Here is a 20,102-nt window from a genome sequence, read left to right as displayed (position 1 = left end):
GAGAGAGGCAAGGGAGGAAATTGCTGGGGCCTTGAGAGAAATCTTTGTATCCTCACTGACTACAGGGAAGGTGGTAACAGTTTTAACAACACCAGGTTAAAGTCCAACAGGTTTATTTGGTAGCAAATACCATTAGCTTTCGGAGCACTGCTCCTTCGTCAGATGGAGTGGAAATGTGCTCTCAAACAGTGCACAGACACAGAAATCAAGTTACAGAATACTGATTAGAATGTAAATCCCTACAGCCAGCCAGGTCTTAAAGGTACAGACAATGTGAGTGGAGGGAGCATTAAGCAAAGGTTAAAGAGATGTGTATTGTCTCCAGACAGGACAGCTAGTGAGATTCTGCAAGTCCAGAAGGCAAGCTGTGGGGGTTACTGATAATGTGACATAAATCCAACATCCCGGTTTAGGCCGTCCTCATGTGTGCGGAACTTGGCTATCAGTTTCTGCTCAGCGACTCTGCGCTGTCGTGTGTCATGAAGGCCGCCTTGGAAGGCCGTGAAGGCCGCATCTCCACATCATAACTACAGGGAAGGTCCCAGAGGATTGGAGGATAATCAATGTTGTTCCTTTGTTTAAGAAGGGTAGCAAGAATAATCCAGGTAATTACAGGCCGGTGAGCCTTACATCAGTGGTAGGGAAATTATTGGAGAGGATTCTTCGAGACAGGATTTATTCCCACTTGGAAATAAGTGGACGTATTAGTGAGAGGCAACATGGTTTTGTGAAGGGGAAGTCGTGTTTTTCGAGGAAGTGACGAAGATGATTGATGAGGGTAGGGCAGTGGATGTTGTCCACATGGACTTCAGTAAGGCCTTTGACAAGGTCCCTCATGGCAGACTGGTGCAGAGGATGAAGTCGCATGGGATCAGAGATGAGCTGGCAAGGTGGATACAAAACTGGCTCGGTCAAAGAAGACAGAGGGTAGCAGTGAAAGGTTGTGCTTCTGAATGGAGGGCTGTGACAAGTGGTGTTCCTCAGAGATCAGTGCTGGGACCTTTGCTGTTTGTAATATATATAAATGATTTGGAGGAAAATGTAACTGGTTTGATCAGTAAGTTTGTGGACGACACAAAGGTTGGTGGATTTGCGGAGAGCGATGAGGACCATCAGAGGATACAGCAGGATATAGATCAGTTGGAGGCTTGGGCGGAGAGATGACAGATGGAGTTTAATCCGTACAAATGTGAGGTAATGCATTTTGGAAGGTCTAAAACAGATAGGAAATATACAGTAAATGACAGAACCCTTAAGAGTATTGATAGGCAAAGGGATCTGGGTGTACAGGTACACAGGTCACTGAATGTGGCAATGCAGGTGGAGAAGGTAGTCAAGAAGGCATACGGCATGCTTGCCTTCATCGGCCGGGGCATTGAGTTTAAAAATTGGCAAGTCATGTTGCAACTTTATAGAACCTTAGTTCGGCCGCACTTGGAATATAGCGTTCAATTCTGGTCGCCACACTACCAGAAGGATGTGGAGGCTTTGGAGAGGGTACAGAAAAGATTTACCAGGATGTTGCCTGGTATGGAGGGCATTAGCTATGAAGAGAGGTTGGAGAAACTTGGTTTGTTCTCACTGGAACGACGGAGGTTGAGGGGCGATCTGAAAGAAGTCTACAAGATTATGAGGGGCATGGACAGAGTGGATAGTCAGAAGCTTTTTCCCAGGGTGGATGAGTCAATTACTAGGGGGGGGCACAGGTTTAAGGTGCGCGGGGAAAGGTTTAAAGGAGATGTACGAGGCAGATTTTTTACACAGAGTAGTGGGTGCCTGGAACTCGTTGCCGGGGGAGGTAGTGGAAGCGGATACGGCAGTGACTTTTAAGGGGCATCCTGACAAGTACATGAATAGGATGGGAATAGAGGGATATGGTCCCCGGAAGGGTAGGGGGTTTTAGTTCAGTCGGGCAGCATGGTCAGTGCAGGCTTGGAGGGCCGAAGGGCCTGTCCTTCCTGTGCTGTAATTTTCTGTTACCATTGTGAAACCACATTCAATATTCACCAGCAGGAAAACTATTCCTGTGGTTACATTTCTGCACTCACCCAAACTTGCGAACAAATTTTGTGAAGATATTCTTCAATTTCACACGGAAATGCCGTCTCATATCGTCTCGCATACCACCAATACTCTCCATCTGACAATGAAAGAAGATAAATTCAGAACAAAGATGGGGAAGAAGGTAAAGAAAGAGAGCAACAATGCGGAATGAGGAAGATGGGAAAAAGATGCAGGGCAAAGGAGTGGCACAGACAGACAGGGGCAGCAGGAGGTCAGAATCATAGAGGTTTACAGCATGGAAACAGGCCCTTCGGCCCAACTTGTCCATGCCGCCCTTTCAATTTTAAACCCCTAAGCTAATCCCAATTGCCCGCATTTGGCCCATATCCCTCTATACCCATCGTACCCTTATGCTGTTTAAAAGACAAAATTGTACCCGCCTCTACTACTACATCTGGCAGTTTGTTCCAGATACTCAGCACCCTGTGTGTGAAACAATTGCCCCTCTGGACATTTTTGTATCTCTCCTCTGTGAGGAATAAGGTAGAATACACTTTATTCAATGTAAAATCATGAGTAGCCAGATAAGAGGTGGTGTGCAGCAGCATTACAAGGATGTGAGATGCCTGTTTACAGAGACAGAGACCGGGTTATAGAGGCAGAGGGAGATGGGTTATAGGGACAGAGAGACTGGGTTATAGGGACAGAGAGAGACAGGGTTATAGAGGCAGAGGGAGATGGGTTATAGGGACAGAGAGACCGGGTTATAGGGACAGAGAGACCGGGTTATAGGGACAGAGAGACTGGGTTATAGGGACAGAGAGAGACTGGGTTATAGGGACAGAGAGACTGGGTTATAGGGACAGAGAGAGACTGGGTTATAGGGACAGAGAGAGACTGGGTTATAGGGTCAGAGAGAGACTGGGTTATAGGGACAGAGAGAGACTGGGTTATAGGGACAGAGAGACTGGGTTACAGGGACAGAGAGAGACTGGGTTATAGGGACAGAGAGACTGGGTTATAGGGACAGAGAGACTGGGTTATAGGGACAGAGAGAGACCGGGTTATAGGGACAGAGAGACTGGGTTATAGGGACAGAGAGACTGGGTTATAGGGACAGAGAGACTGGGTTATACGGTCAGAGAGACCGGGTTATAGGGACAGAGAGAGACCGGGTTATAGGGACAGAGAGAGACTGGGTTATAGGGACAGAGAGAGACTGGGTTATAGGGACAGGGAGACTGTGTTATAGGGACAGAGAGACCGGGTTATAGGGACAGGGAGACCGGGTTATAGGGACAGAGAGACCGGGTTATAGGGACAGAGAGACCGGGTTATAGGGACAGAGAAAGACTGGGTTATAGGGACAGAGAGACTGGCTTACAGGGACAGAGAGACCGGGTTATAGGGACAGAGAAAGACTGGGTTATAGGGACAGAGAGACCGGGTTATAGGGACTGAGAGAGACTGGGTTATAGGGGCAGAGAGACCGGGTTATAGGGACTGAGAGAGACTGGGTTATAGGGGCAGAGAGACCGGGTTATAGGGACTGAGAGAGACTGGGTTATAGGGGCAGAGAGACCGGGTTATAGGGACAGAGAGACCGGGTTATAGGGACAGAGAGACTGGGTTATAGGGGCAGAGAGACCGGGTTATAGGGACAGAGAGACTGGGTTATAGGGACAGAAAGACCGGGTTATAGGGGCAGAGAGACCGGGTTATAGGGACAGAGAGAGACTGGGTTATAGGGACAGAGAGACCGGGTTATAGGGACAGAGAGAGACTGGGTTATAGGTACAGAGAGACCGGGTTATAGGGGCAGAGAGACCGGGTTATAGGGGCAGAGAGACCGGGTTATAGGGACAGAGAGACCGGGTTATAGGGACAGAGAGACCGGGTTATAGGGACAGAGAGACCGGGTTATAGGGACAGAGAGAGACTGGGTTATAGGGACAGAGAGACCGGGTTATAGGGACAGAGAGACCGGGTTATAGGGACAGAGAGAGACTGGGTTATAGGGACAGAGAGAGACTGGGTTATAGGGTCAGAGAGACTGGGTTATAGGGACAGAGAGACCGGGTTATAGGGACAGAGAGACCGGGTTATAGGGACAGAGAGACCGGGTTATAGGGACAGAGAGACCGGGTTATAGGGACAGAGAGACCGGGTTATAGGGACAGAGAGACCGGGTTATAGAGGCAGAGGGAGATGGGTTATAGGGACAGAGAGACTGGGTTATAGGGACAGGGAAGCCGGGTTATTGGGACAGAGAGACAGGGTTATAGGGACAGAGAGACTGGGTTATAGGGGCAGAGAGACCGGGTTATAGGGACAGAGAGACTGGGTTATAGGGACAGAGAGACTGGGTTATAGGGACAGGGAAGCCGGGTTATAGGGACAGAAAGACCGGGTTATAGGGACAGGGAAGCCGGGTTATAAGGACAGAGAAGCCGGGGAGTTGACTCGTTAACTCACCAAAGCCTGAAGATGCTGAGCGAGATCCCTTGTTTCCATGATGAACAGAACAACTTTGATAAAACTCAGGGCTGACTTCACAACATCTCGTGTTTTGGATTGGAGCAAGAGGCAGATGTTCTGAAGCAGCTGTTCAATGCTTGACGTGTCCATTATATCTGAGGGTGAAAAGGAGAAAATCAAAATCTCTCATCCCTGTGTCAGCTCATACAGGTCCTGTGGATCGCCTCCCACGCTACCTCTCTACCATTACCCAAGCAGTGTCCTGCACACAGTATCATCTCCAATTCACTCAATAATCCAATATCCCCTTCTCCAGAAAGCTTGATCCACCAGCCACACTCACCAACATGGCCTGCAGCATCTGAGACTGACCCATAAGCACAGGGAGGTCATTCCAACACAGAGTTACACCATTAAATTCGCAAAACATGATTTCGCATCTTTACCAATGGATGACGGAAAGAATTATCGCACTGATACACAGCAAGGAGAGGAAAGGAAGATTGGAATATATTAGCTGCTGTTAAACATTAATACTGCCTGTTCTGTACCTTTGAATTCGAACACCAGACGAGTGAGTGCAAGAACGGTGCAGCTGATCATGGTAATGGACCCAGTTAAACCAGCATAGATCAATGCCAGATACTGGCTTACAGCTTCTGCAAAATAAACACAGCCTGTTAGGAATTTTCACTCTCTTTCTCAGTCCCTTCAGAATGTAAAGCCAGAATATTGACAAGGTTGGCTAAGGCTACTGGAGAGACTTTAAACTAGAAAGGTTGGGGGGAGGGAATCGAAATGAGGGGACTGAGAGCGAGGAGGTTAGCTCGCAAATAGATAAGGAATGTAAACAGGGTAAGAGGGAGGTTAGACGAGTGATGGAGAAGGGAAGTGCTCAGGCTGAAGGTCTGAGATGTGTCTATTTTAATGCCAGGAGTGTAGTGAATAAAGTGGATGAGCTTAGAGCGTGGATTGCTGCTTCGAATTGTGATGTGGTGGCCATTACGGAGACTTGGATGTCTCAGGGACAGGACTGGGTGCTTCAGGTGCCGGGTTTTAGATGTTTCAGGAAGGACAGGGAGGGAGGCAAGAGAGGGGGGGGGAGTGGCACTGTTGATCAGGGATAGTGTCACGGCTGTAGAGAAGGTGGACGCCGTGGAGGGATTGACTACGGAGTCTCTGTGGGTGGAGGTTAGGAACAGGAAGGGGTCGGTAACGTTGCTGGGTGTTTTCTATAGGCCGCCCAATAGTAACAGAGATGTTGAGGAGCAGATGGGGAAACAGATCCTGGAGAGATGTAGGAATAACAGAGTTGTCATGATGGGAGATTTTAATTTCCCAAACATAGATTGGAATATCCCTAGGGCTAGGGGTTTGGATGGAGAGGAGTTTGTTAGGTGTGTCCAGGAGAGTTTCCTGACACAGTATGTGGATAAGCCTACTAGAGGAGAGGCTGTACTTGATCTGGTGCTGGCTAATGAACCTGGACAGGTGGAGGATCTCTCGGTGGGTGAGCATCTTGGGGATAGCGATCATAATTCTATCTCCTTCACGATAGCATTGGAAAGAGATAGGATCAGGCAGGCTAGGAAAGTGTTTCTCTGGAGTAAAGGGAAATACAGTGTCATCAGGGAGGAAATTAGACGGGTAAATTGGAAGGAGGCATTCTTGGGGAAAAGTACCGAAGGAAAGTGGAGGATTTTCAAGGAATGTTTGTCTGGAGCTCTGCATGACAACGTTCCGATGAGACAGGGGGGTGTTGGTAGGGTACGGGAACCGTGGTGCACGAAGGTTGTGATGAACCTGGTGAATAAGAAAAGAGAGGCGTACAGAAGGTTCAGAGAGCTAGGAGGTGTTAAGGATTTAGAGGAGTATACGGGATGTAGGAAGGAGCTTAAGAAGGAAATTAGGAGAGCGAGAAGGGGTCATGAGAAGGCCTTGGCGGGTAAGATTAAGGAGAATCCCAAGGCTTTCTACAAATATGTCAAGAGTAAAAGGATGAGATGTGAAGGCATAGGACCCTTAAAAGGTGAAGGGAGAAAAGTTTGTGCGGAACCGTTAGAAATGGCGGAGCTGCTTAATGAATACTTTACCTCGGTATTCACGGTGGAAAAGGATCTGGGTGGTTGTACTGCTGGTTTGCGGTGGACAGAAAGGATCGAGCATGTGGACATAAAGAAAGAGGATGTGTTGGAACTATTGAATGGCATCAAGGTTGGTAAGTCGCCGGGACCGGATGGGATGTACCCCAGGTTACTGTGGGAGGCGAGGGAGGAGATTGCGGAGCCTTTGGCGATGATCTTTGCATCGTCGATGGAGACGGGAGAGGTTCCGGAGGATTGGAGGATTGCAGATGTGGTCCCTATATTCAAGAAAGGGAACAGGGACAGCCCGGGAAATTACCGACCGGTGAGTCTAACCTCAGTGGTTGGTAAGTTGATGGAGAGGATCCTGAGAGACAGGATTTATGATCATCTAGAGAAGTTTAGTATGATCAAAAGTAGTCAGCACGGCTTTGTCAAGGGCAGGTCGTGCCTTACGAGCCTGGTTGAGTTCTTTGAAAATGTGACCAAACACATTGACGAAGGAAGAGCGGTGGATGTGGTCTATATGGACTTCAGCAAGGCGTTCGATAAGGTCCCCCATGCAAGACTTCTTGAGAAAGTGAGAGGGCATGGGATCCAAGGGGCTGTTGCCTTGTGGATCCAGAACTGGCTTGCCTGCAGAAGGCAGAGAGTGGCTGTGGAGGGGTCTTTCTCTGCATGGAGGTCAGTGACCAGTGGAGTGCCCCAGGGATCTGTTCTGGGACCCTTGCTGTTTGTCATTTTCATAAATGACCTGGATGAGGAAGTGGAGGGATGGGTTGGTAAGTTTGCTGACGACACCAAGGTAGGTGGTGTTGTGGATAGTTTGGAGGGATGTCAGAAGTTGCAGCGAGACATAGATAGAATGCAAGACTGGGCGGAGAAGTGGCAGATGGACTTCAACCCGGATAAGTGTGTGGTGATCCATTTTGGCAGATCCAATGGGATGAAGCAGCAGTATAATATGAAGGGTACCATTCTTAGCAGTGTAGAGGATCAGAAGGACCTTGGGGTCCGGGTCCATAGGACTCTTAAATCGGCCTCGCAGGTGGAGGATGCGGTCAAGAAGGCGTACGGCGTACTGGCCTTCATTAATCGAGGGATTGAGTTTAGGAGTCGGGAGATAATGCTGCAGCTTTATAGGACCCTGGTTAGACCCCACTTGGAGTACTGCGCGCAGTTCTGGTCACCTCATTACAGGAAAGATGTTGAAGCCATTGAAAGGGTGCAGAGGAGATTTACAAGGATGTTGCCTGGATTGGGGGGCATGCCTTATGAGGATAGGTTGAGGGAGCTTGGTCTCTTCTCCCTGGAGAGACGAAGGATGAGAGGTGACCTGATAGAGGTTTACAAGATGTTGAGAGGTCTGGATAGGGTAGACTCTCAGAGGCTATTTCCAAGGGCTGAAATGGTTGCTACGAGAGGACACAGGTTTAAGGTGCTGGGGGGTAGGTACAGAGGAGATGTCAGGGGTAAGTTTTTCACTCAGAGGGTGGTGGGTGAGTGGAATCGGCTGACGTCGGTGGTGGTGGAGGCAAACTCGTTGGGGTCTTTTAAGAGACTTCTGGATGAGTACATGGGATTTAATGGGATTGAGGGCTATAGATAGGCCTAGAGGTGGGGATGTGATCGGCGCAACTTGTGGGCCGAAGGGCCTGTTTGTGCTGTGGCTTTCTATGTTCTATGTTCTATAAGGTGCATCACTGGGGCTCAGGCAAGTTTTCACAGCTCCATATTGTCATCAACATCTTGGGAGTTACCACTGAGCAGAAACTGAACTGGACTCAGCCATATAAATACCATGGCTACAAGAGCAGGTCAGAAGCTGAGAATTCTAGTGAGTAACTCACCTGACACCTCAAAGCCTGTCTACAATCTACAAGGCACAAGTCAGGAGAGTGATGGAACACTCCCCACTTGCATGGATGGGTGCGGCTCCCGACAGCACTCGAAAAGCTTGATACAACCAGGACAAAGCAGCCCTGCTCGATTGACACCCGATCCATAAACATTCACTCCCTCGACCACCAGTGCTCAGTGGCAGCAGTGTGTACTATCTACAAGATGCACTGCAGGAACTTACCAAGGTTCCTTAGGCAGCACCTTCCAAAACCAGGACCACTTCAATTAAGAAAGACAAGGGCAGCAGACATCTGGGAACACCACGACCTATAAGTTCCCCTCAAAGCCACTCACCATCCTGACTTGGAAATACATCACCTTTCCTTCACAGTGGCTGAGTCAAAATCCTGGAATTCCTTTCCTAACAGCACTGTGGGTGGACCTACACTTCAGGGACTGCAACGGTTCAAGAAGGGAGCTCATAACCATCTTCTCAAGGGCAATTAGGGATGGGCAATAAATGCTGGCCAGACAGCAACACCCACATCCCTTAAATGAATAAAATAATGACACAGCAACATTTAACCAAAATCAATTTTAAGAAGTAATGTAAAAATGATATGTGGCGAGGGATGGATACAACCAAGGATAAAAACTCACCCCTTGTGTCTTTGTAGAACCTGAAAAAGGCTTGTCCAATCTCAACCAATAAGGTGTAGCCATTTCTACGAGCTCCAATGGAGACTTCTTTCATGCAGATTATAACCTTCAAATTAAGGGGTTTCAGAATTAATTCTCTGGCATGTTAAACATGAATAATCTGAAAACATCAATATCAACTCCCCTTCACAAACTAGGCCCCAATTCCCCATCCCAGAGACCAGATCCCAACTCTCCATCACTGACCAGACCCCAATTCCCCATCACTGAGACCAGACCCCAATTCCCCATCACTGAGACCAGACCCCAACTCTCCATCACTGACCAGACCCCAATTCCCCATCACTGACCAGACCCCAACTCTCCATCACTGACCAGACCCCAATTCCCCATCACTGAGACCAGACCCCAACTCTCCATCACTGAGACCAGACCCCAACTCTCCATCACTGAGACCAGACCAACTCTCCATCCCAGACCAGACCCCAACTCCCCATCACTGGGACCAGACCCCAACTCTCCATCAGTGGAGACCACGCCCCAACTCCCCATGACTGAGACCAACACAACTCCCCATCACTGAGACCAGACCCCAACTCCCCATGACTGAGACCAACACAACTCCCCATCACTGAGACCAACACAACTCCCCATCACTGAGACCAACACAACTCGCCATCACTGAGACCAACACAACACCCCATCACTGAGACCAACACAACTCGCCATCACTGAGACCAACGCAACTCCCCATCACTGAGACCAGCGCAACTCCCCATCACTGAGACCAGACCCCAACTCCCCATGACTGAGACCAGCGCTACTCCCCATCACTGAGACCAACGCAACTCCCCATCACTGAGACCAGACCCCAACTCCCCATCACTGAGACCAGACCCCAACTCCCCATCACAGAGACCAGACCCTTCACAGCTCCAGGGACCTGGGTTCGATTCCCGGCTTGGGTCACTGTCTGTGTGGAGTTTGCACATTCTCCCCGTGTCTGCGTGGGTTTCCTCCGGGTGCTCCGGTTTCCTCCCACAGTCCAAAGATGTGCGGGTTAGGTTGATTGGCCATGTTAAAATTGTCCCTTAGTGTCCTGAGATGCGTAGGTTAGAGGGATTAGTGGGTAAAATATGTAGGGATATGGGAGTAGGGTCTGGGTGGGATTGTGGTCGGTGCAGACTCGATGGGCCGAATGGCCTCTTTCTGTACTGTAGGGTTTCTATGATTCTATGATTTCTATGATTCCCCATCACTGAGACCAGACCAACACCCCATCACAGAGACCAGACCAACACACCATCACAGAGACCAGACAACAACCCATCAGAGACCAGACAACAACCCATCACAGAGACCAGACCCCAACTCCCCATCACTGAGACCAAACCCCAACTCCCCATCACTGAGACCAGACCCCAACTCCCCATCACAGAGACCAGACCCCAACTCCCCATCACTGAGACCAGACCCCAACTCCCCATCACTGAGACCAGACCCCAACTCCCCATCACTGAGACCAGACCCCAACTCCCCATCACTGAGACCAGAGCAACTCTCCATCACTGAGACCAGACCAACTCCCCATCACAGAGACCAGACCAACTCCCCATCACTGAGACCAGACCCCAACTCCCCATCACTGAGACCAGACCAACTCCCCATCACTGAGACCAGACCAACTCCCCATCACAGAGACCAGACCAACTCCCCATCACTGAGACCAGACCCCAACTCCCCATCACTGAGACCAGACCCCAACTCCCCATCACTGAGACCAGACCAACTCCCCATCACTGAGACCAGAGCAACTCTCCATCACTGAGACCAGACCAACTCCCCATCACTGAGACCAGAGCAACTCTCCATCACCGAGACCAGACCCCAACTCCCCATCACTGAGACCAGACCCCAACTCCCCATCACTGAGACCAGACCCCAACTCCCCATCACTGAGACCAGACCCCAACTCCCCATCACTGAGACCAGACCCCAACTCCCCATCACTGAGACCAGACCCCAACTCCCCATCACTGAGACCAGACCCCAACTCCCCATCACTGAGACCAGACCCCAACTCCCCATGACTGGGACCAGACCTCAACTCTCCATCACTGAGTCCAGACCCCAACTCCCCATCATTAAGACCAGATCAGATCCCATCACTGAGCCAGTCCAGCTCACTGCTCCTCCATGTGTCCCAATTTGAACTGCAAAACACTTCTATGTGAGTGACAATACCTCCCATAAATGGCACTCCCTCTGTATGTTAACAGACAGTGAGATGGGAAAGCACTGTTTAAATGACTGACTGGGCCTTACCTCAGGAAGCAGCGCTACAATGAATTCATGGTGTTCCACTGACAGCTGTTTGACAATATGAATCAGACACTTCAGCCTTGGCTGTGGAGGGAAAATAAGAGAAATGTAACTCAATGCTTGCCTGGATATCCCGCAGGTGGAACAGTTCCTCTTTTTATTGCCACACTCACCCTCTTTGCAGGTGAAGCTGCACTCTTCAGGGATCCCAGTAACGTTTGCTTCAAATCCTCCAAATGTCTGTCAACAAACTGTCTGCAAGGATCCTTCTCCCCACCACAGATCTCCTCAAGGACCCGGTAGGCCTTCTTCTGGGTACGGTAATCTTTGCTCTGACACAGAAACAGCAGTCCAATCACTCAGACACAAACAGAAACAGAAGGAAGCCATTCAGCCCCTCAGGCCTCTGCTGCCATAAGTGGGCAATCAGTCATTCCATCCAGCCAGCCAGGCCAGATCATCCTTAAAACACCTCTCAAATCCACTTTGGATTTTCAGTCATTCCCCCAACAAGTTCCTGTTTTCCACAACTCCATGTGAAGAGCTTCCTGACATCACCAGTGAACACCCAGCCCTCACTTTAAGGTTCTGTCAATGTAAAATACTGCAGCTGCTGCACCAAAACATCATAGAATTCAGCCCTCTTACAGTCAGCTGCTTGAAATCAGGTAAATATCATGCTCAGCACGCCTGTGTTATCTACCTGGAACGTCGCTGCTTACCTGCAGGAATGGGTGGATAGTCTGGTAAATGTTATTCACACTGGGCTCATCGACCAGGGGTGCCATCGCCACAATTAGATCCATTACAGACAACCTATAGGAAACCCAGAAGTTCAGAATACACTTCTCTTCTTTTAAACCTGCATATTAAATCTTTCAGTTCCAATTCCTTTAGATTTTGTAAGAAATATTGTTTCCATTCTGTGATTAAATAATCTAACTCAATGGCAATATGACAAACGAACCTTTAACGAATACCCAACATTAAAATCTTGAGCAGGAAGCCAGAATAAGTCTTCACGTCTGAATGGACGGTGCCCCAGGGCACGGCACCCAGAGTGTCCTGGGGATCTCCCAATGAATCTTACCTGGGGGGAGGGCTTTCACCAGAGCAAGAGAGAGAGAGGAGTGTTTGGTGGCTACAGTTAATAGAGTAAGAGAGCGGCTTTCAATCCTTATTTTTTTCGTGGGGTTTTACTTAGAGTTTAAGTGGGAACCGGAAGTAGGAAGGGAGCGGGGTGACGTGGGAAGGATTTTTGTAGTTTGTTTTAGCGCGCGAGGTATAAAAAACAGGCGGCTCTAACCAGCGGGCAGCGGAGCGAGCGGGCAGGCAGCGGAGCGGGCGGGCAGCGGAGCGTGCAGGCAGCGGAGCGAGCGAGCGGGCAGTGGAGCGGGCGGGCAGCGGAGCGAGCGAGCGGGCAGTGGAGTGGGCGGGCAGCGGAGCGAGCGAGCGGGCAGTGGAGTGGGCGGGCAGCGGAGCGTGCAGGCAGCGGAGCGAGCGGGCAGGCAGCGGAGTGAGCTGGGAGTTGAGTGAGAGCTGAAAGGGCTTTGGGGAAAGGGCGAGGCGGGGTACCTTTAATTCTTAAGTACGTTTCTCTGTGTTCCTTGAAGCAAAAAGGGAAATTATGAGTGTGAGGTCAGTCTGTTGCTCCCAATGTGGGATGTGGGAGGCTCCTGGCCTCCCGGACGTCCATATCTGTGATGGGTGTGTCGAGCTGCGGTTCCTAAGGGACCGTGTTAGAGAACTGGAAGTGCAGCTCGAGGATCTTCGTCTGGTTTGGGAAAATGAGGAGGCGATAGACAGGAGCTATCAGCAGGTGGTCTCACCACGGCCACGGGAGGCAGACAAGTGGGTAACGTCCAGGAAGGGGAAAGCTCGGGTGATAGAGAGCATCCCGGTGGATGTGCCCCTTCACAATAAGTACTCCTGTCTGAGTACTGCTGGGGGGGACAGCAGTGGCTGTGTCTCTGGAGCAGAGTCCGGCCCTGTAACTCAGAGGGCTAAAGAGAGGAGGAGGAAGGCAGTGTTGATCGGGGACTCAACAGTAAGGGGGTCGGACAGGCGTTTTTGCTGAGGCAGACGGGAGTCTCGGATAGTGGTCTGCCGCCCTGGTGCCGGGATCCGGGATGTCTCTGGTCGTGTCCCTGAAATCCTGAGGGGAGAGGGAGAGGAGCCAGAGGTCGTGGTACATATTGGTACCGCTGACATAGGTAGGAAAAGGGAAGGGGTCATGAAAAGAAAATATAGGGAGTTAGGTAGACAGTTGAGAAGGAGGAACGCAAAGGTAGTAATCTCAGGATTGCTGCCTGTGCCACGGGAAAGTGAGAGCAGGAATGGAGAGAGGTAGAGGATGAATCTGTGGCTGAGGGACTGGAGCGGGGGGCAGGGATTCAGGTTCCTGGATCATTGGGACCTCTTTAGGGGCAGGTGTGACCTGTATAAAAAAGACGGGTGGCACTTGAAGCCCAGGGGGACCAATATCCTGGCAGGAAGGTTGGCTAAGGCTACTGGGGAGACTTTAAACTAGAAAGGTTCGGGGGAGGGAATCGTGATGAGGTGACTGGGAGGGAGGAGGTTAGCCCGCAAATAGAGAAGGATTGTAGACAGTGTAAGAGGGAGAATAGACGGGTGATGGAGAAGGGGAGAGCTCAGACCAAAGGTTTGAGATGTGTCTATTTTAATGCCAGGAGTGTAGTGAATAAAGTGGATGAGCTTAGAGTGTAGATCGATGCTTGGAAGTGTGATGTGGTGGCCATTACGGAGACTTGGGGACAGGGACAGGACTGGATACTTCAGGTGCCGGGTTTCAGATGTTTCAGAAAGGACAGAGAGGGAGGCAAAAGAGGGGGGGGGGGGGGGGGAGTGGCACTACTGATCAGGGATAGTGTCACAGCTGTAGAGAAGGTGGACGCCGTGGAGGGATTGTCTACGGAGTCTCTGTGGGTGGAAGTTCGGAGCGGGAAGGGGTCGATAACTTTGCTGGGTGTTTTCTATCGGCCGCCCAATAGTAACAGGGATGTTGAGGAGCAGATGGGGAAACAGACCCTGGAGAGATGTTGTAATCAACAGGGTTGATGGGAGACTTCAATTTTCCAAGCATCGATTGGAATATCCCTAGGGTAAGGGGTTTGGATGGGGAGGAGTTTGAGGTGTGTTCAGGAGGGTTTCCTGACACAGCATGTGGATAAACCTACAAGAGGAGAGGCTGTACTCGATCTGGTACTGGCTAATGAGCCTGGACAGGTGTCCGTTCTCTCAGTGGGGGAGCATCTTGGGGATAGTGATCATAACTCTATCTCCTTTACGCTAACATTGGAAAGAGATAGGATCAGGCAAGCTAGGAAAGTGTTTATCTGGAGTAAGGGGAAATATGAAGCCATCAGGCAGGAGATTAGAGGAAAAGTACCAAAGGTGGCAGATTTTCAAGGAATGTTTGTCTGGAGTTCTACATGACAACGTTCCGATGAGACAGGGAGGTTTTAGTAGGTTACGGGAACTGTGGTGCACGAAAGCTGTGCTGAACCTAGTCAAAAGGAAAAGGAAAGCGTACAATAGGTTCAGAGAGCTAGGCGATGATAGGGATCTAGATGAGTATACGGCTTGTAGGAAGGGACTTAAGAAGGAAATTAGGAGAGCCAGAAGGGGTCACGAGAAGACCTTGGCAGGTAAGATTAAGGAGAACCCTAAGGCGTTCTATAAATATGTGAAGAGTAAAAGGATGAGATGTGAAGGAATAGGACCTATAAAAGGTGAAGGTGAGAAAGTCTGTACAGAACCGGAAGAAATAGCAGAGGTGCTTAATGAATACTTTACCTCGGTATTCACGGTGGAAAAAGACCTGGGTGGTTGTACTACAGGATTGCGGCGGACTGAGAAGATTGAGTTTGTCGACATTAAGAAAGAAGATGTGTTGGAAATTTTGAATAGCATCAAGATAGATAAGTCGCCTGGACCAGATGGGATGTACCCCAGGTTACTGTGGGAGGCGAGGGAAGAGACTGCAGAGCCTCTGGCGATGATCTTTGCGTCGTCGATGGAGACGGGAGAGGTTCCGGAGGATTGCGGATGTGGTTCCTATATTCAAGAAAGGGAATAGGGATAGCCCAGGAAATTAGTAAGGCGTTTGATAAGGTTCACCATGGTAGGCTTCTGCAGAAAATGCAGATGTATGGGATTGGGGGTGATCTAGGAAATTGGATCAGGAATTGGCTAGAGGATAGGAAACAGAGGGTGGTGGTTGATAGTAAATATTCATCATGGAGTGCGGTTACAAGTGGTGTACCTCAGGGATCTGTTTTGGGGCCACTGCTGTTTGTAATATTTATTAATGATCTGGATGAGGGTATAGTTGGGTGGATTAGCAAATTTGCTGATGACACCAAAGTCGGTGGTGTGGTAGACAGTGAGGAAGGGTGTCGTAGTTTGCAGGAAGACTTAGACAGGTTGCAAAGTTGGGCCGAGAGGTGGCGGATGGAGTTTAATGCGGAGAAGTGTGAGGTAATTCACTTTGGTAGGAATAACAGATGTGTTGAGTATAGGGCTAACGGGAGGACTTTGAATAGTGTGGAGGAGCAGAGGGATCTAGGTGTATGTGTGCATAGATCCCTGAAAGTTGGGAATCAAGTAGATAAGGTTGTTAAGAAGGCATATGGTGTCTTGGCGTTTATTGGTAGGGGGATTGAATTTAGGAGTCGTAGCGTTATGTTGCAACTGTACACAACTCTGGTGCGGCCGCACTTGGAGTACTGTGTGCAGTTCTGGTCCCCACATTACAGGAAGGATGTGGAGGCTTTGGAGAGGGTGCAGAGGAGGTTTACCAGGATGTTGCCTGGTATGGAGGGGAGATCCTATGAGGAGAGGCTGAGGGATTTGGGATTGTTTTCGCTGGAAAGGCGGCGGCTAAGAGGGGATCTTATTGAAACATATAAGATGATTAGAGGTTTAGATAGGGTGGATAGTGATAGCCTTTTTCCTCTGATGGAGAAATCCAGCACGAGGGGGCATGGCTTTAAATTGAGGGGGGGTAGTTATAGAACCGATGTCAGGGGTAGGTTCTTTACCCAGAGGGTGGTGAGGGATTGGAATGCCCTGCCAGCATCAGTAGTAAATGCGCCTAGTTTGGAGGCGTTTAAGAGATCCGTAGATAGGTTCATGGACGAAAAGAAATTGGTTTAGGTTGGAGGGTCACAGTTTTTTTTTTTAACTGGTCGGTGCAACATCGTGGGCCGAAGGGCCTGTTCTGCGCTGTAATGTTCTATGTTCTATTACCGACCGGTGAGTCTAACCTCAGTGGTTGGTAAGTTGATGGAGAAGATCCTGTGGGACAGGATTTATGAATATTTAGAGAAGTTTAGTGTGCTCAAAAGTAGTCAGCACGGCTTTGTCAAAGGCAAATCGTGCCTTACGAGCCTGGTGGAGTTCTTTGAAAATGTGACTAAACACGTTGACGAAGAAAAAGCGGTAGATGTGGTTTACATGGACTTCAGCAAGGCGTTCGATAAGGTCCCCCATGCAGGACTTCTCGAGAAAGTGAGAGGGCATGGGATCCAAGGGGCTGTTGCCTTGTGGATCCAGAACTGGCTTGCCTGCAGAAGGCAGAGAGTGGTTGTAGATGGGTCTTTTTCTGAATGGAGGTTGGTCACCAGTGGAGTGCCCCAGGGATCCGTTCTGGGACCCTTGCTGTTTGTCATTTTCATAAATGACCTGGATGAGGAAGTGGAGGGATGGGTTGGTAAGTTTGCAGATGACACGAAGGTTGGTGGTGTTGTGGATAGTTTGGAGGGATGTCAGAAGCTGCAGCGTGACATAGATAGGATGCAAGACTGGGCGGAGAAGTGGCAGATGGACTTCAACCCGGATAAATGTGTAGTGGTACATTTTGGCAGGTCAAATGGGATGGAGGAGTATAATATCAAGGGTAAGACTCTTAGCAGTGTAGAGGATCAGAAGGACCTTGGGGTCGAGGTCCATAAGACTCTTAAATCGGCCTCGCAGGTAGAGGAGGTGGTTAAGAAGGCGTATGGTGTGCTGGCCTTCATCAATCGAGGGATTGAATTTAGAAGTCAGGAGATAATGATGCAGCTTTATAAGACCCTCATCAGACCCACTTGGAGTATTGCGCTCAGTTCTGGTCGCCTCATTACAGGAAGGATGTAGAAATTATTGAAAGGGTGCAGAGAAGATTTACAAGGATGTTGCCTGGATTGGGTGGCGTGCCTTATGAGGATAGGTTGAGGGAGCTCGGTCTTTTCTCCTTGGAGAGACGAAGGATGAGAGGTGACCTGATAGAGGTGTACAAGATGTTGAGAGGTATAGATCGGGTGGATTCTCAGAGGCTTTTTCCCAGGGTTGAAATGGCTGCTACGAGAGGACACAGGTTTAAGGTGCTGGGGAGTAGGTACAGAGGAGATGTCAGGGGTAAGTTTTTCACTCAGAGGGTGGTGGGTGAGTGGAATCGGCTGCCGTCAATGGTGGTGGAGGCAAACTCGATAGGGTCTTTTAAGAGACTTCTGGATGAGTACATGGGACTTAATAGGATTGAGGGTTATAGGTAAGCCTATATATAGGTCTAGGTAGGGAGTGACATGACCGGCACAACTTGTGGGCCGAAGGGCCTGTTTGTGCTGTAGTTTTTCTATGTTCTATTAATCAGCTTTGCTTCTTCCTGATGTTCTCCTTACCTTGTGAACTCTGAACTCTCTGAATTCTTCAGCTTCTCGGTGGCCTTTTCGAGAAATCCACACACCAACTGAAACATTAGATAGCAATTAGTCAACACTGCAACAAAAACACAAACTGCTGCAAAATCTCAGCAGGCCTGACAGCATCTATGGAGATTGTAAAGCTAATGTTTCGAGTCTGGACAACCTTTGTTAGAGATGAAGACAATCGAAAATAGGGTGATATTTACACTGCTAGGATGGGGTGTGGGGGGAATGAACAAAGATGTAATAGACAAAAGCAGACAGAGAGTCGCTGAGGAAGGAAACATGACTAAGCGAGTGATACAGTAATCCAACTCAATGACTATATGACAGAAAGAACCTTTAACAAATACACTCAACATTAAAACCTTGAGTAGGAAGCCAGAATAGGTCTTCATGCCTAAATGGGCAGTGCCCCAGGGCACGAAGCCCGGGCAGGTTCCGGGGGGGCACGGAGCCCGGGCAGGTTCCGGGGGGGGGGGCACGGAGCCCGGGCAGGTTCCGGGGGGGCACGAAGCCCGGGCAGCGTCTGGGGGGCACGGAGCCCGGGCAGCGTCTGGGGGGCACGGAGCCCGGGCAGGTTCCGGGGGGGGGGACACACACATGACACGGACGGAGCCCGGGCAGCGTCCAGGGGACACGGAGCCCGGCCAGTGTCACAGGGGGGCACGGAGCCCGGGCAGCCTCCGGGGGGGCACGGAACCCGGGCAGCCTCCGGGGGGGGCACGGAGCCCGGGCAGCCTCCGGGGGGGGCACGGAACCCGGGCAGCCTCCGGGGGGGCACGGAACCCGGGCAGCGTCCAGGGGGCACGGAGCCCGGCCAGTGTCACAGGGGGGCACGGAGCCCGGGCAGCCTCCGGGGGGGGCACGGAACCCGGGCAGCCTCCGGGGGGGGCACGGAGCCCGGGCAGCCTCCGGGGGGGCACGGAGCCCGGGCAGCCTCCGGGGGGGGCACGGAACCCGGGCAGCCTCCGGGGGGGGCACGGAGCCCGGGCAGCCTCCGGGGGGGCACGGAGCCCGGGCAGCCTCCGGGGGGGGGTGGGGGGGGCACGGAAACCGTGCAGCCTCCGGAGGGGGGGCACAGAGCCCGGGCAGCCTCCAGAGGGGGGGGACAGAGCCCGGGCAGCCTCCGGGGGGGGGGGCACAGAGCCGGGCAGCCTCCGGGGGGGGGGCACAGAGCCCGGGCAGCCTCCGGGGGGGGGGGGGGGGGGGGGGGGGCACAGAGCCCGGGCAGCCTCCGGCGGGGGCACAGAGCCTGGGCAGTCTCCGGGGGGGGGGGGCACAGAGCCCGGGCAGCCTCCGGGGGGGGGGGCACAGAGCCCGGGCAGCCTCCGGGGGGGGGGGGGGGGGGGGGGGGCACAGAGCCCGGGCAGCCTCCGGGGGGGGGGGCACAGAGCCCGGGCAGCCTCCGGCGGGGGCCAGAGCCCGGGCAGCCTCCGGGGGGGGGGGGGCACAGAGCCCGGGCAGCCTCCGGGGAGGCACAGAGCCCGGGCAGCCTCCGGGGGGGGGCACAGAGCCCGGGCAGCCTCCGGGGGGGGCACAGAGCCCGGGCAGCCTCCGGCGGGGGCACAGAGCCCGGGCAGCCTCCGAGGGGGGGGGCACAGAGCCCGGGCAGCCTCCGGGGGGGGCACAGAGCCCAGGCAGCCTCCGGGGGGGCACAGAGCCCGGGCAGCCTCCGGGGGGGCACAGAGCCTCGGCAGCATCTGGAGGAGGACACGGAGCCTCGGCAGCGTTCGGGTGGGGGCACGGAGCCCGGGCAGCGTCCGGGGGGTGACACAGTGCCTCGGCAGCGTCCGGGGGCACCAGGACGGAAGTGGAAAGCAGTGATGGTGAACAGGGTAAAAGAGACAAATGGAAATTCTGTTGGAGTGAGGAGCAGGACGGCGTTCCTGGAAGAGACGTGGCAGTGAGTTAAACACTAAGAAAAACAAAGAACTGCAGAGCTGGACTCAAACGAAAACAGGAAAATGTTGGTATTTCAGCCTTATCTTGTGCCCTGATGTGC

The 20,102-nt window shown here is 51.6% G+C and overlaps 1 protein-coding gene across 1 annotated transcript; it reads right to left on the bottom strand.

Moving 5' to 3' along the window:
• Nucleotides 1-2,048: 2,048 nt before the first annotated feature.
• LOC144490858 (RRP12-like protein) lies at nt 2,049-18,177 on the bottom strand (the record flags this gene model as incomplete). Its single annotated transcript, XM_078208550.1, has 8 exons — nt 18,074-18,177; nt 12,113-12,206; nt 11,564-11,722; nt 11,394-11,474; nt 9,069-9,174; nt 5,034-5,141; nt 4,480-4,637; nt 2,049-2,140 (listed from the first exon to the last, which is right to left on the bottom strand). Coding segments are annotated over exons 1-8 (875 nt in total), but the record flags the coding sequence as incomplete, so codon positions are not given.
• Nucleotides 18,178-20,102: the final 1,925 nt, after the last annotated feature.

This window comes from Mustelus asterias, unplaced genomic scaffold (assembly GCF_964213995.1).
Source record: "Mustelus asterias unplaced genomic scaffold, sMusAst1.hap1.1 HAP1_SCAFFOLD_3924, whole genome shotgun sequence".
NCBI lineage: Eukaryota > Metazoa > Chordata > Chondrichthyes > Carcharhiniformes > Triakidae > Mustelus > Mustelus asterias.
The sequence above is the reverse complement of the archived record's forward strand: the minus strand, read 5'-3'. Positions and strand labels throughout refer to the sequence as shown.